Source organism: Pollicipes pollicipes, unplaced genomic scaffold, assembly GCF_011947565.3.
Source record: "Pollicipes pollicipes isolate AB1234 unplaced genomic scaffold, Ppol_2.1 Scaffold_7261;HRSCAF=8764_pilon_pilon_pilon, whole genome shotgun sequence".
Taxonomy (NCBI): Eukaryota; Metazoa; Arthropoda; class Thecostraca; order Pollicipedomorpha; family Pollicipedidae; genus Pollicipes; species Pollicipes pollicipes.
The window spans coordinates 41,542,943-41,563,112 of NW_023597054.1; the positions used below are offsets into that span (position 1 = coordinate 41,542,943).

The 20,170-nt window shown below is 54.7% G+C and overlaps 1 protein-coding gene and 1 long non-coding RNA gene across 2 annotated transcripts; both read right to left on the reverse strand.

Annotated features, from left to right (window-relative positions):
• Positions 1–3,954: 3,954 nt before the first annotated feature.
• LOC119112053 (uncharacterized) lies at positions 3,955–5,262 on the reverse strand. Its single transcript, XR_005095675.1, has 2 exons — positions 5,132–5,262; positions 3,955–4,883 (listed from the first exon to the last, which is right to left on the reverse strand). It is a non-coding gene; the product is annotated as an uncharacterized LOC119112053 (long non-coding RNA).
• A 178-nt stretch (positions 5,263–5,440) lies between these two features.
• On the reverse strand, positions 5,441–19,873 carry LOC119111448 (angiotensin-converting enzyme-like). Its single transcript, XM_037235264.1, has 14 exons — positions 19,664–19,873; positions 19,366–19,606; positions 18,611–18,771; positions 14,005–14,163; positions 13,172–13,268; positions 12,595–12,741; positions 11,824–12,125; positions 10,851–11,038; positions 10,356–10,507; positions 9,699–9,835; positions 8,743–8,849; positions 8,391–8,489; positions 6,369–6,494; positions 5,441–5,642 (listed from the first exon to the last, which is right to left on the reverse strand). The coding sequence occupies exons 1-14, from the start codon at positions 19,871–19,873 to the stop codon at positions 5,441–5,443; spliced, it is 2,328 nt and encodes a 775-aa protein (XP_037091159.1).
• Between the last annotated feature and the right edge of the window lie 297 nt (positions 19,874–20,170).

Here is a 20,170-nt window from a genome sequence, read left to right on the forward strand (position 1 = left end):
TTTCGGTAAAACCCAAAGCTGTGCGGCTGTGAGAATTCCCCAGCGGACCGGGTTAGGCTCAAGTTTGCTGTTGCTAATGCATCATTGTGACCTTGATTTGCAATTTGTGCTTTTCGCGTGGGAGATATGGGCTTATTAGCTTAGCTTTGCCGGTACTGAAACATTTCTTTTGAACAATTACTTACATGAGCATGTCGAAGGCTACACGGTCGCGCACAAAGCATTTTGTGACAGGCCACCCGGCTCTACTGTCCTACCACCAGCTGCCGACTGCGAGAAAGCCTTGAGCTACATCAGGTAACTGAGCGAATCGAAGAGTGATCTCATTAATACCATCTTCAAGACCGCGATGTTAGAAAACAGAGTACTATGGACCAACGAGGCGATCCTTATTCATGATCTAAAATACGTGACAAAATTTATCGACAGGGATTGATATCATCCCGACAGCTATCAACAAGAAATCAAAGAAAGAGAGTGACACGGAAACGCCGCCACCGCAAAATTCAACAAGCTTCTTGATGTCGTGAAATGCCAGTGCAAGCCTCAGTGCAGCCTTCCATGCCCAGTTGCCTGCACAACGTATCAGGAGGAGGTTGCCATGGAGGACCAGTGCAGGCACCAGAAGCTTACCCTGGGGCCATATGATCGGGATACGGCTGTGACTAGGGAGGCCCGCGAGGTGCCGAGGATGGCCAGACAACTCCGGGGGCGTCGTGGCTCGGCCGCCAATGAGGCGGTGTCTGCTGCTGAGCCTGAGTCGCCTTCCCCGCCGATTGCTGACCCCGCGCCGCCTACTGAGCCAGCGATGGCTGCTAGTGTTGACCCCGAGCCTGCTCCGGGACCAAGCGGTCTCAGCGCTGGCGGGGCAGCTGAGAGCACGGATTCATGCATTCATTCACGGTTCCGTACATGGTGGAAGATGGTGACGACGCCGATTGTTCGTTTCGGTTGAGACCACTGCCGCTGTAGATTATAACGTTAACGATATGATTAACACCGCTCTGGCGGTTGACAGCTACGGTGGCTCGAAGCAGGTCGTTGTTGCTATCATCGCCTTTCAACAAGACAGCAGAGATGGACTGGCTACTTGAAACCAAATATCGTAGATCAACACCGAAACGATAGGCGACGTGTTCCGGCTGATTGAGCTGGCCACCGAGTCACCCGTACACTGGCTCATCTGCCAGCTGCGTGGCAACGAGCTAAACCTCCCCCATCTGCTGCTGAGCTTGGACGGCACGACCACGGGATCGAATTTTTTTCTAGACACATCGACAAGACCTGTGCTAGAGAGGTCTGGGAGAGGGGCGTTGTGGCACTCACGCCTAGGTCAGGGCGCGTGCCAAACTTGCCAGTCAACCTAATTCAGCAGCTGGGCATCAACCAGCAGCTGCTGTACTTTCTGGCCTCCGGCGTTCAAAACTGCTTTGTCCAAAACGTGGCGGCCCAGCGGGGAATCGGGCCATTGAACCATGTGAGGTAAACATGAAAACGCGCTATCCTCGAGTTTATAGCAATGAGTGTTTAAAGTCCATCAATCACCAATGGATATTTCATGTGCTCACTGTTGAGCATTTACTTATCATCATACATTGTGCCGTCGTATGTCGCATCATTTGCTGGTTGGTTCATGCTGACTAGTATATTTGTTGATGTGTATCCCGTCACATTTGAGGACTCTGGATAGCGGCATAGTTACATACACTAAAGAAGCGCAGTAAGTTTTGTATGATCTAATGCTCAGTTCGTAGCGAATTGTTCTAATATATTCGCTTTTGTTTTCCGATAGCGGACACACTTCGCTGGTCTGCTCCTAGTTCACATCTCTACCAAGACTTCCAGCAGCGCTCTCAAGAACCTCGTCCAGTGCGTGGTCGGCCACTATGTGTCGGTATGGTCCGCCATCCGGCAAAACAGCGGCGGCGACTTTGGGTCACGCAACTTGTTCCGGAGCATCGCGCTGCTCCGCGACCTGACGCAGCACACATAGGCCACGGTGCAGCCAGTCCTTCAGCGTAACGTGTACTGGCTCCGTCCGGAACAGCTGCTGCTGAACATGGTGTGGGACAAAACCGCATGGTCCGCGAACAGGCGGTTCCGATCGTCGCGCCGCTCGTTAGATGCAAACTGAGGGTCTTCTTCAGCCCAGGGTCTTCGTCATCTCAGCGATAAACTTCGATGCCGTGAGGTACACCGAACTGATTCCCTGGCACGGACCAGTCACACAGCCCCCACTGCGAAACCTCAGCGACTGCGTGCTGCGGAACAAAGTGCAGGCACCGCTGGCCACCTTGCCCTTTCTGGTTTTACGCTATGAGTGCGACGCAGCGCCGCACTGCCGGGGACGTCTGGGGCTGGAGCTGGAGCTTCGACAATATGTGAAGCTCAGCTGCGAAGGTATTTCTGCTACCGTGCGATCTCTGCCAACACGTGTTTTGGGTTTCCAGTCTGTGAGCAGTTGCTGTCTGGGCCGGTGCATCGACTACACAGGCTCGGCGACGAGCAAGATGTGCATGGGGTCATCCTACCGCCCCTCCCCCCCCCCTCCTTCTACGTCTGTGGTACAGGCTGCAGAACTTACCATATGTATTTGGTTGTACACCAGACAATATATTCTGAGTCATATCCTACACATAGTTTTGTTTGCATCACGTGAGTTGTCTTAGAGAAGTGAAAGTCTAAAGCAATGCTAACCAGCATTTCGTACGAGTTCATACTCAACAGCACATAAAGTTTTCGCCAAAAGACAATCTATTGGGCAATGTCTGTCAAATCAAAATGTCTGATCCGCATAATAGACTTTAGGCCGGGGCAGTCTCGTACGACGGCTTAAGGAGCGCTCGGTAGCATCATTTCTTTACACAAAGGTATTTGGTGTCGCTTGCCGCCCACGGCTTGGTGTTACCTGTGGCGGCGGACGCCGCCCAGCATTGGGTGACTGCAACGCCGGACGTCGGTTTACGTCGGTATTTTGATCGGATCGCGCCTCACGAATTTAAGTCTTTGGGAAGAACGTTTGCCATGCCGTGTACTTTTGGGCTCCAGCGCCATAACAATCATTTGTCTCACTTGGTTTTGTTTCTGATGACACACCTTAATGTAAATCATTGTGATCGCAACCGGGACGGGCGCTAACAGGGAGGGCTGCTGGTCTTGTCATCATCCTCACCAAGTGCCATCGCCGAGTCTTGAATTGTTTGGTTGCGTCCATGAAGGTGCATGAAAAGAATGACCTTAACACGCGCTTTATCTCCTCCAGTCCCGCTCCGGTCTGCCAGTCATCAGCCGGTGGTTTGGCCGCTGTCCCTAGCCCAGCGCCGGGACAGGAGCAAACCTCAGGTCGTCCCGCACGCGGCTCTGACTGGTTGGTGCGGCCGCTGTCCCTCGCCCAGCGCCGGGACAGGAGCAAACCTCAGGCCGCCCCGCACACGGCTCTGACTGGTAGGTGCAGCCGCTGTCCCTCACCCAGCGCCGGGATGGGAGCAAACTTCAAGCCATCCCGCACACGGCTCTGACTGGTAGGTGCGGCCGCTGTCCCTCGCCCAGCGCCGGGACAGGAGCAAACCTCAGGCCGCCCCGCACACGGCTCCGCTCCGACGGTCACCTGACCAGAGTGCACTCCTCTGGCTAGAAGACATCACGTGGTTGGTGGACCATGACCCAGTCTGAGCGATCTGAGGTATTCGGAGCCAGCTGCCCGCCATGGAGCCGCATGTGAGACTCAGATGAACTGCGCCGGTTGAACTACATGTTGATATGGTGAAATGGCCCCGGTGGCCATGAAACTCCGACTGTGTTTCACATGTTAGGTCTGACAATGTTACGGTCTCAACAAGCCAACATTCGCACCTAGCTTTGCTTTAGCTAGTTTTGCTTCTTCAATGAAAAGACATGACCTTCCAAAGTAGTGCACACGCTGAGTTGCGGTTGAATATGACGGGCCGAACTCACCAGAGTAGGACAACATTTATTTCATTTTTCTAAAAGCCGTAAGACGCTTCGATGCTATTTATACAGTGACGCACTTCATACTATAACGTAGAAAAATGATTAGAAGCATACGGAACGTGTTCTTAGTAATTGCATGGTGTTATTATAGCTAAACAACTTGCAGTGAAAAATCTTCGACACACACACGGCAATTTTGCGGAACATTTCGGCACATTTGTGTGATAGCTGAAACAAGATGCCATCGTCAGTCTGAAATTGCTTTGGCAAAAATACGGCATGCGTGTCGCGGAAACAGCGATATGTTTCCTAACTATGTCCGAGTACACCAAATAGTATCGCCTTCGAGGATATGAAATTATTATTACGGGAAGGAAGCGTATTTTGCTACATAGCTTAGATGTAACAGAGCATATTCTACAAAAGCACATACATGCAGCAAGCACCACACGTGACAGGTGAAGCAACTATTCTTCCTAATAACTAAACACGTGCACGCTCATTTAAACTAGCGTCGGATTGTACCGGTGAAATTAACTGCAAGGCTAATCTAGTTTGCTCGCGTTTGACGAGCCGCCAGAGGGCTGGCCTGTCAGCCCCGGGGCAGCACACAGGCCGAGTGGCTTGCCGTCTCGCTCTGGTGGCGGTGGCCGTTTGACGACTGTGGATGTCCCGGCTTGTCGGCAATCTTGATCTGTCGACAGCGGTCCGGATCTGCCGACAGCGGCAGCCCGTTCCGCTGGCGGCGGTCCGGATCTGTCGGCGGCGGTTCGGATCTGCCCGGATCTGCTGACAGCTGGTCGCCGGGCGCCGGTAGGTCCGGCTGATCCTACGGACCTACCGCCGGGCGCCGGTAGGTCCGGCTCCGCGGCGGAGACACCTTACGCCTCCTGTGGTGTATTGACTTCCCTTGTCGGCGCGCTCTTGTACTCCTAGAGACAAGGCGCGAGTCAGCCCACGCTGGCACACCTTGCGCGTAGCAAACACTCGAAAAAAACGCAACACGCTCCCACACACGGCGGTGATGAAAAACACCCGAGTACTCAGAAATGGCTCACCCTGTCAAAATCACCCATGGAGCACTTTCCCACACCAAAAGTGTCTTTTTTACTCACACGTGGCACAAAGGACACTATCTGTTGGACTATCGTTGCTCACGACCAAGGTGGCCCGCGTGTACCTTGTTGGTCTGCCGTCTCCTGGCCACGATGAAGAAGACGACCAGGCCGAGGATGATGACGGCGATCACGACGCCCACGATGATGGCGATTGTCTGGTTGTTCTCGCCGTCCCGGCGGCTTGGGTCCGTCTGTGGGACCGCCCTCGTCAACATCGCGTCGACAGAGCGGTGCCATCGGTGGCTCACGCGACGCGGCATAACGCCGGGGACTGGTGTCGGCGGTGAGCGTAACCACGTCCGGCTGCTCACTCAGGTGCGCGTGCATCACCACTTGCACGCATCAAACCAAAAGTACAACCCAATACCACGCTAGTTGAACGGCTGCATTGGCCGGCGCCATGCTCCTCCGTCTGACGAGCTGCGGCTACTCACAGCATTGTTGAACTGCACCAGCCACTCGGTGACGGGCTGCAGCTGCTCCACCATGGCCTGGCCGGACAGCTGGGCCTGGCCCGTCAGCTGCATCAGCTGGTCCCCGAACGGCTTCGAGTTTCCCTTCACTAGCACATTCCTGCCGCAGACACAGCACGCCGGCGCTCGTCACGAGGCAGGAGGCGCACGAGGCAGTTACGCCGCTCACTCAAGCACATGGCTTCAGCCGCCGACCAAAACATTACTATCGAAGACGTGTGTGGACACTGTATTGGACGTGCGCGCTGACTCTGTGACGACTGGTTCCGTTCGTGACGTTAGCTGTGAAATGTTTTCCTAAGGGATGTGGCAAGGTCTTGGCACGGTTTTGTAAATCTACTCAGCCGGCAGCATCTTCCGATTCGTTCCCGATCAAGACAGTCCGGAGCCAAGCAACTCGCTAACGGAACATACAAAATTCATACTCGGGACAAGCTCTGAGCATCCAAGTTCACTTTAACGTCCTCGGAGTAAGAATAGCCCAATCCGGTGCTGATGGAGAGCGAACGTTACCACTACGGTCCAGGACGATCCCTCGTGACGCCCCGCGCGTTGAGTCCCCACCGAGTGCACGTCTCTTGGTCTGATCACGAGCCAAGGTCGTGACCTAGGGTGCAGAGAGCGGGCTGCCTGTCTGGCCGCAGTGTCACCAGGAGCACCCACCTGATGTTGACCCCAGCTGCACGTTATCCAGGATGGCGCATTGAGACAGCGGCTCACTCATGTCACACCAGGAGCACCCACCTGATGTTGAACCCCAGCTGCAGGTTATCGAGGATGGCGCACTGGGACAGCGGCTCGCTCACGTCACACCAGGAGCACCCACCTGATGTTGACCCCCAGCTGCAGGTTATCGAGAATGGCGCATTGGGACAGCGGCTCGTTCACGTCACCATACATTCGGCAGTGGTACTTGTGCACGCTGAACATGGCCAGACCGCCGACCAGCCGCCTGCGGCACGGCGAGCCACACCGTCAGCACGATCGGCGCCACCAGACGCTGACCTGCCGCCGGGTCAGGCCGGCGACGGCGAGTCCGCCACCAGCTGCACAGCTCCGCCCGCGGAGACAGCCGTCAGCCAATAGGGAAATGAAAGAAGTGCGAATCGACCGAGCACCGCATACAATAAGTAGGTGAGAAGGTTGACCTAGCTTTGGGTTCGGGCTCTGCCGAGAACCCAATCTCCAACTCCGGGGCCAGCCAACGTCTACAGGGGCGGATCGGGACAAGTTGAGCCGGTGGCACAGTAAGGCGGTGGCCGCGGCAGTCCGCAGTGCGTCGCGACATTGGTGCTACGGCCAGATGTAAGGCCAGCCTCATCATTCACGTAAAAAGAAAATGACCAAGCTCGGTTCCTGTTAAAATCGGGTATGTAGAAATCATCAGCGCGATTAAGCTTCTAGAAAGCGGATTCTGTTAGTCATGAGCCAAGTGATAACTTTGTGAGGAATTACATGGATATTTCGCTGGCAATGTTTGTCTGAGTTAATAGGGATGCGAGTCCTCGTTTACCAAACGTTTTGTGTGCACACTGACCGTTCAACCTAAGTGGTTAGAGGCATGGGATAGTTTTGCTCAAGCTTGTGGTTAAAACGGGCAGTGGTATATCTGGAGCACAACATAAGACGTCATGACAGGTTCGTACGCAGCACGCGATTGGCCCGCTCGGAGAGGCTTGGTCGCTCTCCGCGGGGTGCGAACACAGCCAGCTGCCGCTCCTTGCTTACAGGTGCCGCGTCCTGTTCCGCTACACCACCGGCGCCATCAGGTCTGGTAGATTCCCACGAGCATTCCGTGTGACATTATCGAAACAGCCAAACGGATGGGAAGCAAGCTGGCGACATTCAAATGTCGCGCGACTGGGTCATGACAAGCACGACAGCTATCGGACTGTGGTCACTGAACTGCGACACGTTGAAGGTAAAAGACACACACATGACACATTCATTGAAGGGAATGTTCCAACTCTGAAGGTACCGAAACAAACATCAGATGTGATGAAACAAGCTCACTTATAACTATTGGTGTGCTTTTAAATAGAAAATAACGCTCAAGAGAACACCATTTGTCTATTCAGTAAATATATTCCTCAATATGTCACTGCTTGATTACGTCATCGTACCTTGCACAACATTGATTGAGAGCCAGTCGACGGCTGTTATATCTCAAAATCCTGCTCACGAACGCCAGGCATCAACGACTCGGCAGTCTTCTTTTTGTCTTGATCGCAACATGACCAATGGGATGTCAGGATTTAAATAACACTATTATGGCGTCATGGATGCCTGGGTGACCTGAAACCATTCTCCCCAAAATGGTCTACATATCTTCACGGGCGTTTAGCTTGGAAACTAGAGGGTTTTAGGTTTTAAGAAGAGCAGGGAAGTAAACTGTACCGAATGATTTTCAAGATGGATGTTCCAGTTCAAAACCACATACACATATGGAACACTGCCTTCAATGTAACCATTTCCAAGGTCCTTGACGCACGCTTTACTTACGATTGTCTGAAGTACATAATGTATGTGGTGAAGGAGCAAACCACCGCACCAGGTATGCTCAAAGGAAACGGAGATGGTGAATGTTGTGGGACCACCAGCCTACTGATCTCTCTTGTCGCGCACAATTTGCCGGTATATAGTGTCCAGAGCCGAGCAGCGCTCAGGTCGCTAAATCCACGCGAGAGGGGATCACGCGATCTTTCTTGTGAAATCGGCCGCCATGTCACGAACAAGCGATCACGGTATATCCGGCCAGACGCAGCGTGGCTCTCTCATGACGAGCTCGCCGGCCGGGCAGCCGTGGCGGTCCGTCTGCGCGGCTGGACGCCGACCGGCCGCCACTCACCTGATGTGGTAGCTGGGCAGCGTCAGGGTGCCGTCCGCGAAGGCGTCAAAGTGCGTCTCGTCCCTGGCCTCGGGCGGCGAGACGCCCTGGTACACCTTCCTGTCCAGCCCGGCATACGGTTACACCGACACTGAAAACACGCCGGGTTCCGGTGCCCACCCGCTCACACGCGCTCATCCCTCGCGCGCGCCCATTCACGGTTAGTTGACTTTACGCTCACAGCGTCCATCCCGCGGCCGTCCCTGGACAGCGGACATGTGCACCACTGTCTGGTGACGGTGTCAGGAACCAACAAGTGCGCGCTGACAGCCGCCGATGCTGGAGGTGTGGCGCGGACGGGTCGACAACTCACTTGTACTCCCACCATTTGCTGTTGTACTCCGACTCGGGGACCGATCCAGTCATGACATCCGCCTGCCAGCGCAGGGCCGCCATGGAGGCGGCGATCCGCGGCAGCAGCTGGCAACACAGAGCCGGGTCAGCAGGGCACCGGCTCCAGCTCACCAGGGACACCGGCTCCAGCCCACCAGCGACACCGGCTCCAGCTCAGCAGGGACACCAGGTTCAGCTCAGCGGGGGCACCGGATCCAGCTCAGCTTGGACAACGACTCCAGCTCAGCAGGGGCACCGGGTCTAGCTCAACAGCACATGGTCCGGGCAGGACAACCAGCTGGGCAAGGGCACCAGATGTGGTTTGAAAAGGGTAAGAAAGTCGGTGTCTGCGGGAAAATGTCAGCAGGTCAAGATGGCCACAGAGACTCGAAGAAGTCGGAGCAAAGAGGGGTCAGCAGGACAGAGTGGTAGGATCAGAAGGGCAGAGCCAGCAGAACGGGGTCATTAGGACATAGCAAGTCGGACAGGATGAGCAGGGCGGTGTGAGCATGCCGGAGTCAGCAGAGACAGGTCAAGGCGAACTAGGATATGAACGGAGTCGCACGACTACGGACGGTGGTAAAGAAGAAAGTGTGCGGCATGACGGAGTCAGTAGGGACCGGGGCGTCCATTGCTGCACAAGAGCAGCCAACGCGACCACGTGCGCATGGTAGACCACAAGCACACAATACGCTGCGTGTCTTGCAAAGAGCAAACCGAAAAAGACATGAAGACATGAAGCCATGACATGTTTGGGTATCCCTACAACAGGCCGTCCGACAGATAGTCAAGATGTTGACCGCTCGCTTGGCCGCGTCGTCCGGCACGGTTCGAGCTGTCACATCCGTCACAAGGGCTGACAGGTGCGACGGAGCCAGTCGCACGGCGAGTACTCTGACTGCGGGCCGCCCTGCCCTGCTGTGTCGCCCTGCCCACCTTGAGCATGTGGGCCATCTGGAGGTTGAGCTGCGTGCCGTTGTTGTCGCTCAGTGACTGGAAGCCGAGCATACTGCTGAGACCCCGCGGCGATACGGCGGCCAGCGCACGAGCGCCGCCGATGGCCAGGTCCAGCCCTGCCGCCGGCGAGGCAGGCGTGACAGACGTGACATGCGTGACAGGTGTGACAGGTGTTGCAGGTGTGACAGCAGATGTGAGAGATGTGAGATGCGACAGGCGTGGCCGGTGCGACAGGTGTGACAGCAGGTGTGACAGATGTGACAGATGTGGCAGGTGTGACGGGTGTGACAGCAGATTCGAGAAATGCGATGTGTGTGACAGGTGTGACAGCAGATGTGAGAGATGTGACAGATGTGACAGGAGTGGCAGATGTGACATGTATGACAGATGTGGCAGGTGCCACAGGTGTCACAGATATCACAGGCACTCAGCTGAAACCCGGAAACGCAGCGCTTATCTCTACAATCTCTTAATTTCAGGGCTGCTGCCCCTGGTCAACTGGTCCAGGCTTGAACGCCTTCGAGACCGAGTAATCGAACAAGAGGCCACAACCTCAGGTGCCTGACATGCGTGAGATAGGAGGCCGCGCTGAGCGTCGATGCGCTGAGTACGGCCGGCTCTCGCCTGATGGCCTACCGTAGCCGCGGAAGCCCTCTCTGTCCTTGTATGGGAAGCCGAAGTTGTCGGCGAACATTGACTGGGCGCGCTCGTTGAACTTGTGCACGGTGCCAGACAGCTCCACCAACTCGATGTAGTCGGACAGAGTGGTGTTGGTGGGGTAGATCGCTCTGCCGAGGAATAAAGACGGCTCAAATGACGACACGGACGGCAGTGTGTACGGGCGGCAGTCCAACTTCAAAGCAAGCGTGAGGGCTGAGCGACACGCTTCATAAATCTGCTCTTCACGTGGATACAGACTGATAGTCGAGAGCCAACCAAGAGTCAGTCTGTTACGTATCACCTTCTACTCCATCCGTTAAATCACGAAGCTACAAGAGACGGATTGGTTTGTTGGAACTGCAATGCCTCCCAGTGATCAACGTCAAAGGCGTGTTCCGGCAAACACTGCTAGATTAGCGCCGCCGCGAGACTTCCACGCCGGCAAAGCGGAGCTCAAAGCGACAGACTCACATGGCTATCTGCTTGCGGTAAGTCGAGTAGCAGCGATCCAAAACACGCGGCAGGAAGAGCACGCTGTCGCTGCCAGGTGCAGCCACGTTCAGCTTCGAGTACATGGCGTCATCAATCAGGGTGCCGTTCAGACCGAGTCGCGTGTACAGGACGCCGGCCTCCCTCCTCAGGTCACGCACCTCGACGTTCTGCAAGTAAGTTATGGCAAGTACAGCCACCACCACCCTGAGCCGTTATAAACGAGACATGATAAACAGATAAATCAACGGCAAGCACGCAAGTGCGAGTGCCAAAAATGACAGGAAGGCGAAAAAACAGTCCCAAAAGAAACCATCTCTGTGGGCTGGATTACGGGGCCTGGCGACCGCCGTGTGCGCACAGGTGCGTCTGCTGGCCAGTGACATAGTCAATGAGTGATGCTGGCCAGTGACATAGTCAATGAGTGATGCTGGCCAGTGACGTAGTCAGTGGGTGATGCTGGCCAGTGACAAAGTCAATGAGTGATGCTGGACAGTGACATAGTCAATGAGTGATGCTGGCCAGTGACATAGTTAATGGGTGATGCTGGCCAGTGACATAGTCAATTAGTGATGCTGGCCAGTGACATAGTCAATGTGTGATGCTGGACGGTGACGTAGTCAATGGATGATGCTAGCCAGTGACGTAGTCAATGGGGGATGCTGGCCAGTGACAGTCAATGGCTGATGCTGGCCAGTGACGTCTGCTGGCCAGTGACGTAGTCAATGGGAGGGGCCTCTGGAACCATGCCCTTCCGGGGCCAGAGAGAGGTGTCTAGGGCCAGGCTTCTAAAACATCAAAGAATGATCTTTGAGGCCTTGGTAAAAACAGGGCCGCGATAGGGTTAGAATGGGGTCCGTTGGCTGAAAAAGCCCCCTATGCACCGCTTTGGCCCCTCCGGAGCGAAATCCTAGCTGCGTCGCTGCTAGTTTCTGTCGGGGTCGCGCCAACTGACGTGGTCCATGCAGCGCCGGTGGAAGTCGAGCCGGCTGGCGTTGGCGACGGGCTGCAGCAGGTGCTCCAGCGGGCTCCAGTCGTCCGCCTCCAGGCTGCCCAGCAGGTGCGCCGGGATCGCGCCGCGCTCTGGTACCGCATCGGAACCATACCGCTCGCGCAGTCGGTACCGCGCGTACGTGTGCAACTGCCAGTACATGGGCGAGATCTCCTTCTCCCAGATGCGCTCCAGCTGGCTGAGCAGGTCACGCATGTTTCCGTGCGCATACGGGTACATGACCAGGTCCCAGGCGTTCGATTTGGCTGTGAGGACAACGGAGGTGCGGTCACCGGCCACAGACGACCAGACGGGTGACCTTCATGGTGCTAGTGTGCACACGTCATTGTGTCATTGTGCCATCTCCCTCCTCGCGTCATTGTGAAATAGAGGAGTGATTTCAAGCGCAGCACATTTTGGATATTTACGATTTATGAGTATGAAATTAAAACGGGACCATATTTTATTCACTTAATGAGCTTCATGTCCCAAAAGGAAACCGCGAAGCGCAGTGCGAGTCCATCCCTGAGGACATAATCTCTCCACATTCCAAGAACACCGCACGGGCACCGTAACACAGCGCAAACCACCTTCGCCTAGTTTAAACCGTGACACGGGCGTCCCTCGAACGTCGCAGATACACCATCTATCCTCTGATGGAATGGGGGTGCCAACTGCTAATACGGTCGGTAGCGGACCGGTCGTGCGTCGGGCCCGCCCGGTCGGAGCACTCACAATTGTGCAGCTTGGCGGCCGCGTCCAGCAGGCGGACGTAGGTGCCGTAGAGCCGGGGCGAGTTGCGCGACAGCTGGTTGCGCCACGTGACCCAATAGTGGAGGAGCTCGTTGCGGTTCGTGGAAGAGGCCAGCTTCACACGCACGTCTGACACGAGGCGGGGGGTGAGCGACACGGCCGAGTAGGCCAGCTTCACACGCACGTCTGACCCGAGGCGGGGGGTGAGCGACACGGCCGAGTCAGGGCGTCAGACGTCTGACACGAGGCGGGGGGTGAGCGACACGGCCGAGTCAGGGCGTCAGACGTCTGACACGAGGCGGGGGGGGGGGGGGTGAGCGACACGGCCGAGTCAGGGCGTCAGACGCTGCTCGCCTCGCCACAGCCGGCAACAGATATCGACCCGGCCGAACAGGACGCGTGGACATGCTCTCACCCGAGACGTTTAGCCTTCAGCAAGAGCGGAACTACACACGCCGAACTGGCCTGCCTGGCTTGTCGGATCTCAGACATGCGTCCGTCCCAGCCATAGGTGCACATGCGGCCTGACCAGCCGTGGGCCAGCCTCTGCACCGCTCACCTTTGTACAGATTCAGATTACAGCGGCTCTTCTCAAAGTAGTCGCAAATCTTGGCTCCGGCGAAGGTTGTCTCCAAGTTGGTCATGGCTGTCACCAGCTGAGGAGCAGCATGATGGCGTGATGTTGGGAACAATGATCGAAGCCAAACATGGGCAGCGTTTTACTGGTCCTCCTTCCGGTCACAGCGCAGCATCAGAGGCAGTCGCCGAGCATAAGTCAGCTATACAGAGCTCAACCGCAGCATGCCTGTGGTAGCAGGGACCTTTAAGCAACGCATTCGTGCAGGCCGTTGAGGTTATCAGAGGCTGGACTTGATATGATATGTCACATGAGACACTTCGCTGAACGCGAACAAGACTATGTCATGTGTGTGAGTGGCAAGTTGTTCATGCTGCCGTTCATGATGAAGTTTGTGTTGCGTCATATACATCGAGTGTGGTCACATAGCAAGACACATTTTAAACTTCAACTGATGAGGGCGGTTCGATTGTTCTGTGCTTAGTATTTCATTCGTACTGAAAGCCTCCATTCCCAACCCAGCCCCACTCGCATTGAAAACGGAAATAAATCCAGTCGAAGAACTGGCGAAATATCAGCGTGTTCACCGGTTCATCTCAGCCAACTGATCGCCCTCGGTCTCTCAGCCAGCTGATCGTGCCTGGCTCGCTCCGGCAACTGCTGACCCCCCCCCCCCCCCTCCCCTGACTCCCTTCAGTCAGCTGCTGACCACCCTTAACTCACCTCAGTCAGCTGCTGACTACTCCCGACTTACTTCGTCAGCTACTGAACACCCTCAATTAACCCCAGTCAGCTGCCGACCACCCTCGACTTACTTCACGCAGATCTTGGTCGCTCAGCATCGAAACTCCACCATGCTTGAGCACCATGAACAGCTCCACCAGGTCAGTTCGGTCGAGTGAAGACAAGTCCAGGTTGGTGGCGTTTGTGGCGAATTCACGCCACAGCCTGAGGTATTCGACCTCGGCATCCACCTGGACGAGACGGACACGACAGACGCCGGTAATGGGGTCCAGTCGCCGCGACACCACCGGTCACCAGGCGACACGCGCAGCGCGATGGCTGCTGTCGCCACCACGCCGCAAAATCAGGCACTTTATCTGGTGAAAGATGTTGACATGTTGCGTCGTGTCAAGATATTGCATCATTTTCACATATTACGCAATGTCAATATGTTATACGTGATGTCCTTGAGCCCGTCTGCTAGCCCACGCCCTGCGAGGGTGGGAGGATGGAGTTCAGAGGCCCCTATGTTTTCCAATATAGATTTTGAACGGTAAATTCGGATCGGTAGCACGGAGCTTAAGTTATGGGCACCCGAGTTTACATTACGGCAACACATCATAAAATAAATCTAAAGCTCCTAACAGTAGCGATTCGTGCGCCCGGGGGAGCTGGAAGAATCCCCTTCACTCGGGTGGGGGTCAGTTTGACCCCTGAGATCACAAAAATCAAGAGAGCTAGAAGCATCAAATTCACACGGTGTATTGGTCTGTATGTGAGCGCACTGGTGTCAAAATTTAACAATCCTAGATCATGACGTTTGGGTCGAAAGGGTCCAAACAAGGTCAAACTTCAGATTTATGTCCAAAGTGTCCCCAGAACCTACGAGCCTCCTCTAAGCAAAAGGCCTCCGGTACTCATTGAAGGTCAGTGACCTTTTTCTACCTTTCGCAGGTCATGTTGACCAAAATTATACAAGACTGCTCTGAGCGGCATTTAAACAAACGTCGATTACTATTACACTGGGTGGCATGTTGCTAAAAACGAAATGTTGACCTGGGTCATTTTAGGTCAGTGACCTGTTCTGACATTCAAAAGGCCTATTAGAGATATATACTGCGATTCCTGTTATAAAGATATTCGAAATGAACACTAGACACCATCTCATACAGCAAGCTCTAGAGCAACAAAGCAGGTTAGCTTTGGCCTCGGTCTGACCTTTATACCTGACGCTAGGCCAATTAAATTTGTTCCTTCAATTGCCATGGTGTCTAAGAAACTGTCACAAAGCTGTATAACTTCGTCTAAAACTCCGTTATTGAATCATATTAAACGATTCCCTAGACATTGTGGCCACTGAATCCATGACCCGCCCTTGACCTATGATAGGTCAGCAACCCCGCAAGGTACATCTAAATTTTTGATACCAAACGACCTGTTATTCAATTTTCTACAGCTCATAAAAATTTGGTGCGGTTACAGCGCGCCACTCGGAAACCATTCGAAAACCGCAAAAAAAGAATTGTGGGGACAAATTGACCCTCCTTTGAGCGCGCGTTGACATCGTTTTGGTGGTTTTGTAGAATCAGGTCATCCTAGGTCAGACGGGACAAGCTCAAACTTAGGAAGTACATTTCGCCGTTTAAAGGTTATACGAATTAAGACATAATGGCGCATATCTAGCAGTACAATAAGGTCGTTCTTGCCCCGTTTTCTCCATTGATGTGGCATATTCAGTCATTGATATAGACAGACGTGTCAATCCAAAACTCACCTTCACCCCTTTGACCTGACGTGACTCGTCACAACCCACATGTGTCGGTGTTCACTAGTGTGTATCTGAGAGTTTTCGAAGTGTTGTCCAGCGCAGTCTTCCGCATTGTTGCAGCATGCAACAATGCGGAAACACTCTTGAAATAACAGAAAGGATCACAAAGTGACTGTTTGACCACTTTGGCCTGTCTTGACCTGCCAAAGGTCATATCTACCTTTTTCGAATGTGCATATGTAATGCAAGTTGATAAATGTTTTCCAGCACTGTTTTTTTTGCGTGGCTCTATCTTGATTAGTTTTTGACATGTAAAGGAACAATGCCACCTTTTTGTACTTTTTACTTATTGTTATATCAGACACGTTCGGTTTGATGTGTAGTGCTAGTTTTCTCGAAATCTTGAAATACTTGAAAGAAACACCAGACACTTGCAAATGAAGTGAGATCAAGGCTGAAATTACGGCTCAAGATCTTTCCTAGCCTGGAGGGAGTTGGCGTCATTCCAACGACGGCTACCAGCGATTTCGATTCCTTGCGTTAGTCAGAATGAGACAATCTTGCCGAGGGAGCAATGACTGGCACGCCCAGGCTACTGCAGAGGCTTGGCCTGGGCAGAGTTATGTCGTGCTCCAGGCGAGACGCGGGCAGCTAGAACAGGCCTCCGCCAGCAGGGTAATCCGCTCTTGCTCGGCCAACGTTCAGACGGCGATGACTTTGACCTGATTGTAGCCCACTTCCCCGCCAGACGTGTTTATCGGCATCAGTCTCGCATGTCAGTCTCGCTGCGCCGGTATGGCGTGATGTCAATTTCGCTGCGCAGGTATGGCATGATATCAATCTCGCTGCACCGGTATAGCTAAATGTCAGTCTCGCTGCGACGCTATACCTAGATGTCAGTCTCGCTACACCGTTACAGCTAGATGTCATTCTCGCTGCGCCGGTATGGCATGATATCAGTCTCGTTGCTCCAGTGTAATTGGATGTCAGTCTCGCTGCGCCGGTATGACATGGTGTCAGTCTCGCTGCGCCGGCATAGCTGGATGTCAGTCTCGCTGCGCCGGTATGGCTAGATGCCAGTCTCACTGCGCCAGTATGACATGATGTCGGCCTCGATGCGCTGGTATAGCTTGATGTCAGTCTCGCTGCGCCAGTATAGCTGGATGTTGGTCTCGCTGCGCCGGTATAGCTAGATGTCAGTCTCGCTGCGCCGGCATGGCATGATGCTAGTCTAGCTCCGTCAGTATGGCATGATCTTCATGCGGCTGGAGTGGCTTTGGCAAGCAGGAACAAGCACTGTTCCAAAGGAATGTTTCACACTTGAAGATAATGAAGCAAGCATCAGATCTGATGAAATAGGCTCACTTATAACTGCTAGTATGCTTTCAAGTGGAAAATCCTGCACTAAGCAATACACTTTCTCCGCTTAGTGAATATACTTTTTATTACGTCATTGTTTTATGAAGTCATCGTATTTTGCACAACGTTGATGTTGTGTCAATTAACGGTCGTTGTATCTGGAAACCCTGCTCAAAATGTCCGATATGAACGAATTGACAATGTTATTTTTCTAGGTCTTGATCGCCGCATGACCAATGGAATGGCGAGATTTGAATGACATGATGGCATCATGAATTCCTGGATGACCTTGGAACAGCTTCCTCGAAAAGTCTGCACATCTTTGTGGGAGTGTAGCTCAGAATCCAGAAGAGTTGAGGTGCAAAGAAAGGCAGGGCTGTGAAATGCACCGAATTATCCTCAAAATGACTATGTCAGTTTAAGCCCCCCTACAAACTTGGAACACTTCCTTGAAGGAAGGTGCAGTGGGCGGTGCAACAGCTCCCGCGTTGGGCTTGTTCAAATTATATGGGGGGGAAGGGGAGGGACAAAGCACATAGGGATTTAGGCAATATGGTCACTGTGACACTTGTTCAAATCATGTGGAGTGGGGTACGCCTTAGGATTTGGGCGAGATGGCCACTTCAGTCGTGGGTGCCACGTAAGGAGATGCACGACCACGCGCGTCGCGCTACCTTTGAAAAAAAAACTTCCATGATGATACAGCCTGATAGCTACCGACCCCTTTCCAGCAGGTCTTTCAAAAAACATATCGAACTTTTCGGCACATCGTCATGAAACTGAGACCTGATAAGAGTGTACACGAAAAACAACCAAAATTAGCGCTTTTCACCACGCCAGTTCGCTTCCATAGGACCTCACTTCCCAAGGGATAAAAAAGGAAACTAGAGCTCCGCATGGCCTACTTCGTATTTCCTACGCCACATCCTGCTGTCAGGCAGTTCTGAGGGTGCTAAGTTGTATGTCATGAGCATGACTGGCAGTGCCGTGCCATAGGCACGGCATCATAAGCGTGTCTTGTTAAAAGTCACCTGAGTTAAGTCTTGAAACATGCTCAAAGTAATAGAAATGCAACTTCTACGGTGCACCAACAGCACTGACGTACATTCCTGTGGTAAGTTCAAGATCATGCAATTCATGGGACGATCCCAGACGACTCATTGCTTCCCGTTGCAAACAAATGTTGTAGGAAGTGTTGCATGCTTTTACTTGGACCAATCCTGTTCTGTGGGAAGACGAAGGGCTGCGTCGGGACGGTACAAACATGACTCGACGTTGTGTGCTCCGTTCTGGCAGGTGGAAAAACATGACCGTGTCGTAAGCAGACGTTCTGCACACGCATCGGAGCATCCTTGACGACAAATGGGACTGCCGGCCTCTTTTTAAATTTGTGTCGTAGTGTTTTGGATGTGGAATCGACGAAGGTTCACGACTCGAGGTGACTCCATCGATCCCAGCCCTCGTGCTGGTGGGTGGCGAAACCAAAGCAACCGAGGGCTTAAACTCCGAGCCATGATCGCGGGGTGAGTATGGGGCACCTGCCCACTCGATGTCCGCAGTACTCGACCTACCTTGGTGGGTCCCAGCGTCCGGTCGGCTGTGTAGAAGTTGTACAGATTCTGGAAGCGTCCGGTGCACACCTGCGACTCCTGTCTGGAGTAGAAGCCGAGGATCCTCAGCGCGCTGACGTCATCGATGACATCACCCGGACGGGGCACAGGAATGACGCCACCTGCGGGGCCGAGGCACGGTCAGACCAGGCCGGTGAGACTGCCGGGCCAGGGCCGGGTGGACAGCACCACGCCGGACCCGTAGCGCCACGTCCTCTTTACCTCCGCCCTGATGGGGGGAGGGGCGATGAAACCCCGTAAGGTCTATTGAGGGTACCTCTCCGGTAAAAAACAATCTAATGATATCTTCTGCTAAGCTCCTTCTTGGTTAGTGTGGAAACGACAAAGGATCGCACCCTTTCCATTATCAGTCCGCGTGAAGAAAAGCGGCGAATCGGGGCGAGGGCAAATGCATCTGGGGGGCTCATGACAAACTGTGTCGGGAAACAATGCTTAGATGTCCCGCCACAACTCGCCCGCCCACCACCAGATAACGGGGCTGTCGGGCGTGTCCCGCCACAACTCCCCCGCCCACCACCAGATGACGGGGCTGTCGGGCGTGTCCCGCCGCAGCCCCCCCCCCCCCCCCCACCAGATGACAGGGCTGCCGGGCGTGTCCCGCCGCAGCCCACACCCCACCAAATGACAAGGCTGCAGGACGTGTCCCGCCGCAAGCTCCCACCAGTACGGAGGAGAGCTACGTGAGTCCAACCTACCGTCGGAACTGCCGCCGCCGCCGCCGCCGGTGCCGTCCTCCCGAAGGCGGCCATCTCCGGCCGTCGCTTGGCCAGCCCGCAGCCGGGGTTCGGCCGGTGCCTCCTCCGGCTCCAGATAGGTGGCCGGCTCGCCCCGGCTCGGCTCCACTTCAGGTTGCTCCGGCTCTGGCTCCGACTCCGGCTCCAGCTCCGGCTCCTCCGGCTCCTCCTCGTAGTACTCGTATTCGTCGTCGCCGGCCTCCTGGGGCACTGGCGGCGGCGGGGCCGGCGTGCTGTGGCGGTGCATGGCCTCAGCCACGCGCCGCTTGGCCTCGGGCGTCAGGCTGTGCTTGACATCCATCATGTACTCGATCGGTACCTGGCCGTCGCGCGCCATCTCCGCCACACGCTCGGCTGGCACCTGGCCGGAGTTGATTTGGTCCGCTATGGTGTCGATCGGAGGCAGGTCCTCCACGTCAAAGGCGGCGGCCGCCGCCAGCAGCGTCACCACGGCCACTGTCAGACGCATCTCGGCCCGCTCGCCAACTGCCGGCTGCCGGACGCGGACGAACTGCTCCCACCGAGTCGCAGCCGACCGGGTTCAGAGTGAGCGAGCCTGCGATCGCGCCAGTCGTCGGATACGGTGCTATCTTATCGTCGCCCGCGCACCCACACCGGCGCCCCCTGCCTCGCCCGGCGGGCAAGCGGCGCAGCGGTCAGGAGCCGGACCGGACTCCAGGGCGCGTCACCACCGGCGGGGCGGGAACGCACGCTCGACAGCTCATCGTGTGCTCAACACTGACTGGCGTGCCTCTGTCAACAGTCA

Bases quoted from the DNA above. Each gene is read 5' to 3' on its own strand.
- LOC119111448 (XM_037235264.1), bottom strand. From the start codon at position 19,873: ATGCGTCTGACAGTGGCCGTGGTGACGCTGCTGGCGGCGGCCGCCGCC. The intron at 8,490-8,742 runs GTGAGTTGTCGA...CGGGCTGGACAG, and splicing joins AGCAAATGGTGGGAGTACAA to GAAGGTGTACCAGGGCGTCT. The intron at 6,495-8,390 runs GTGAGTGGCGGC...GCCGTGCCGCAG, and splicing joins CTGCCCAGCTACCACATCAG to GCGGCTGGTCGGCGGTCTGG.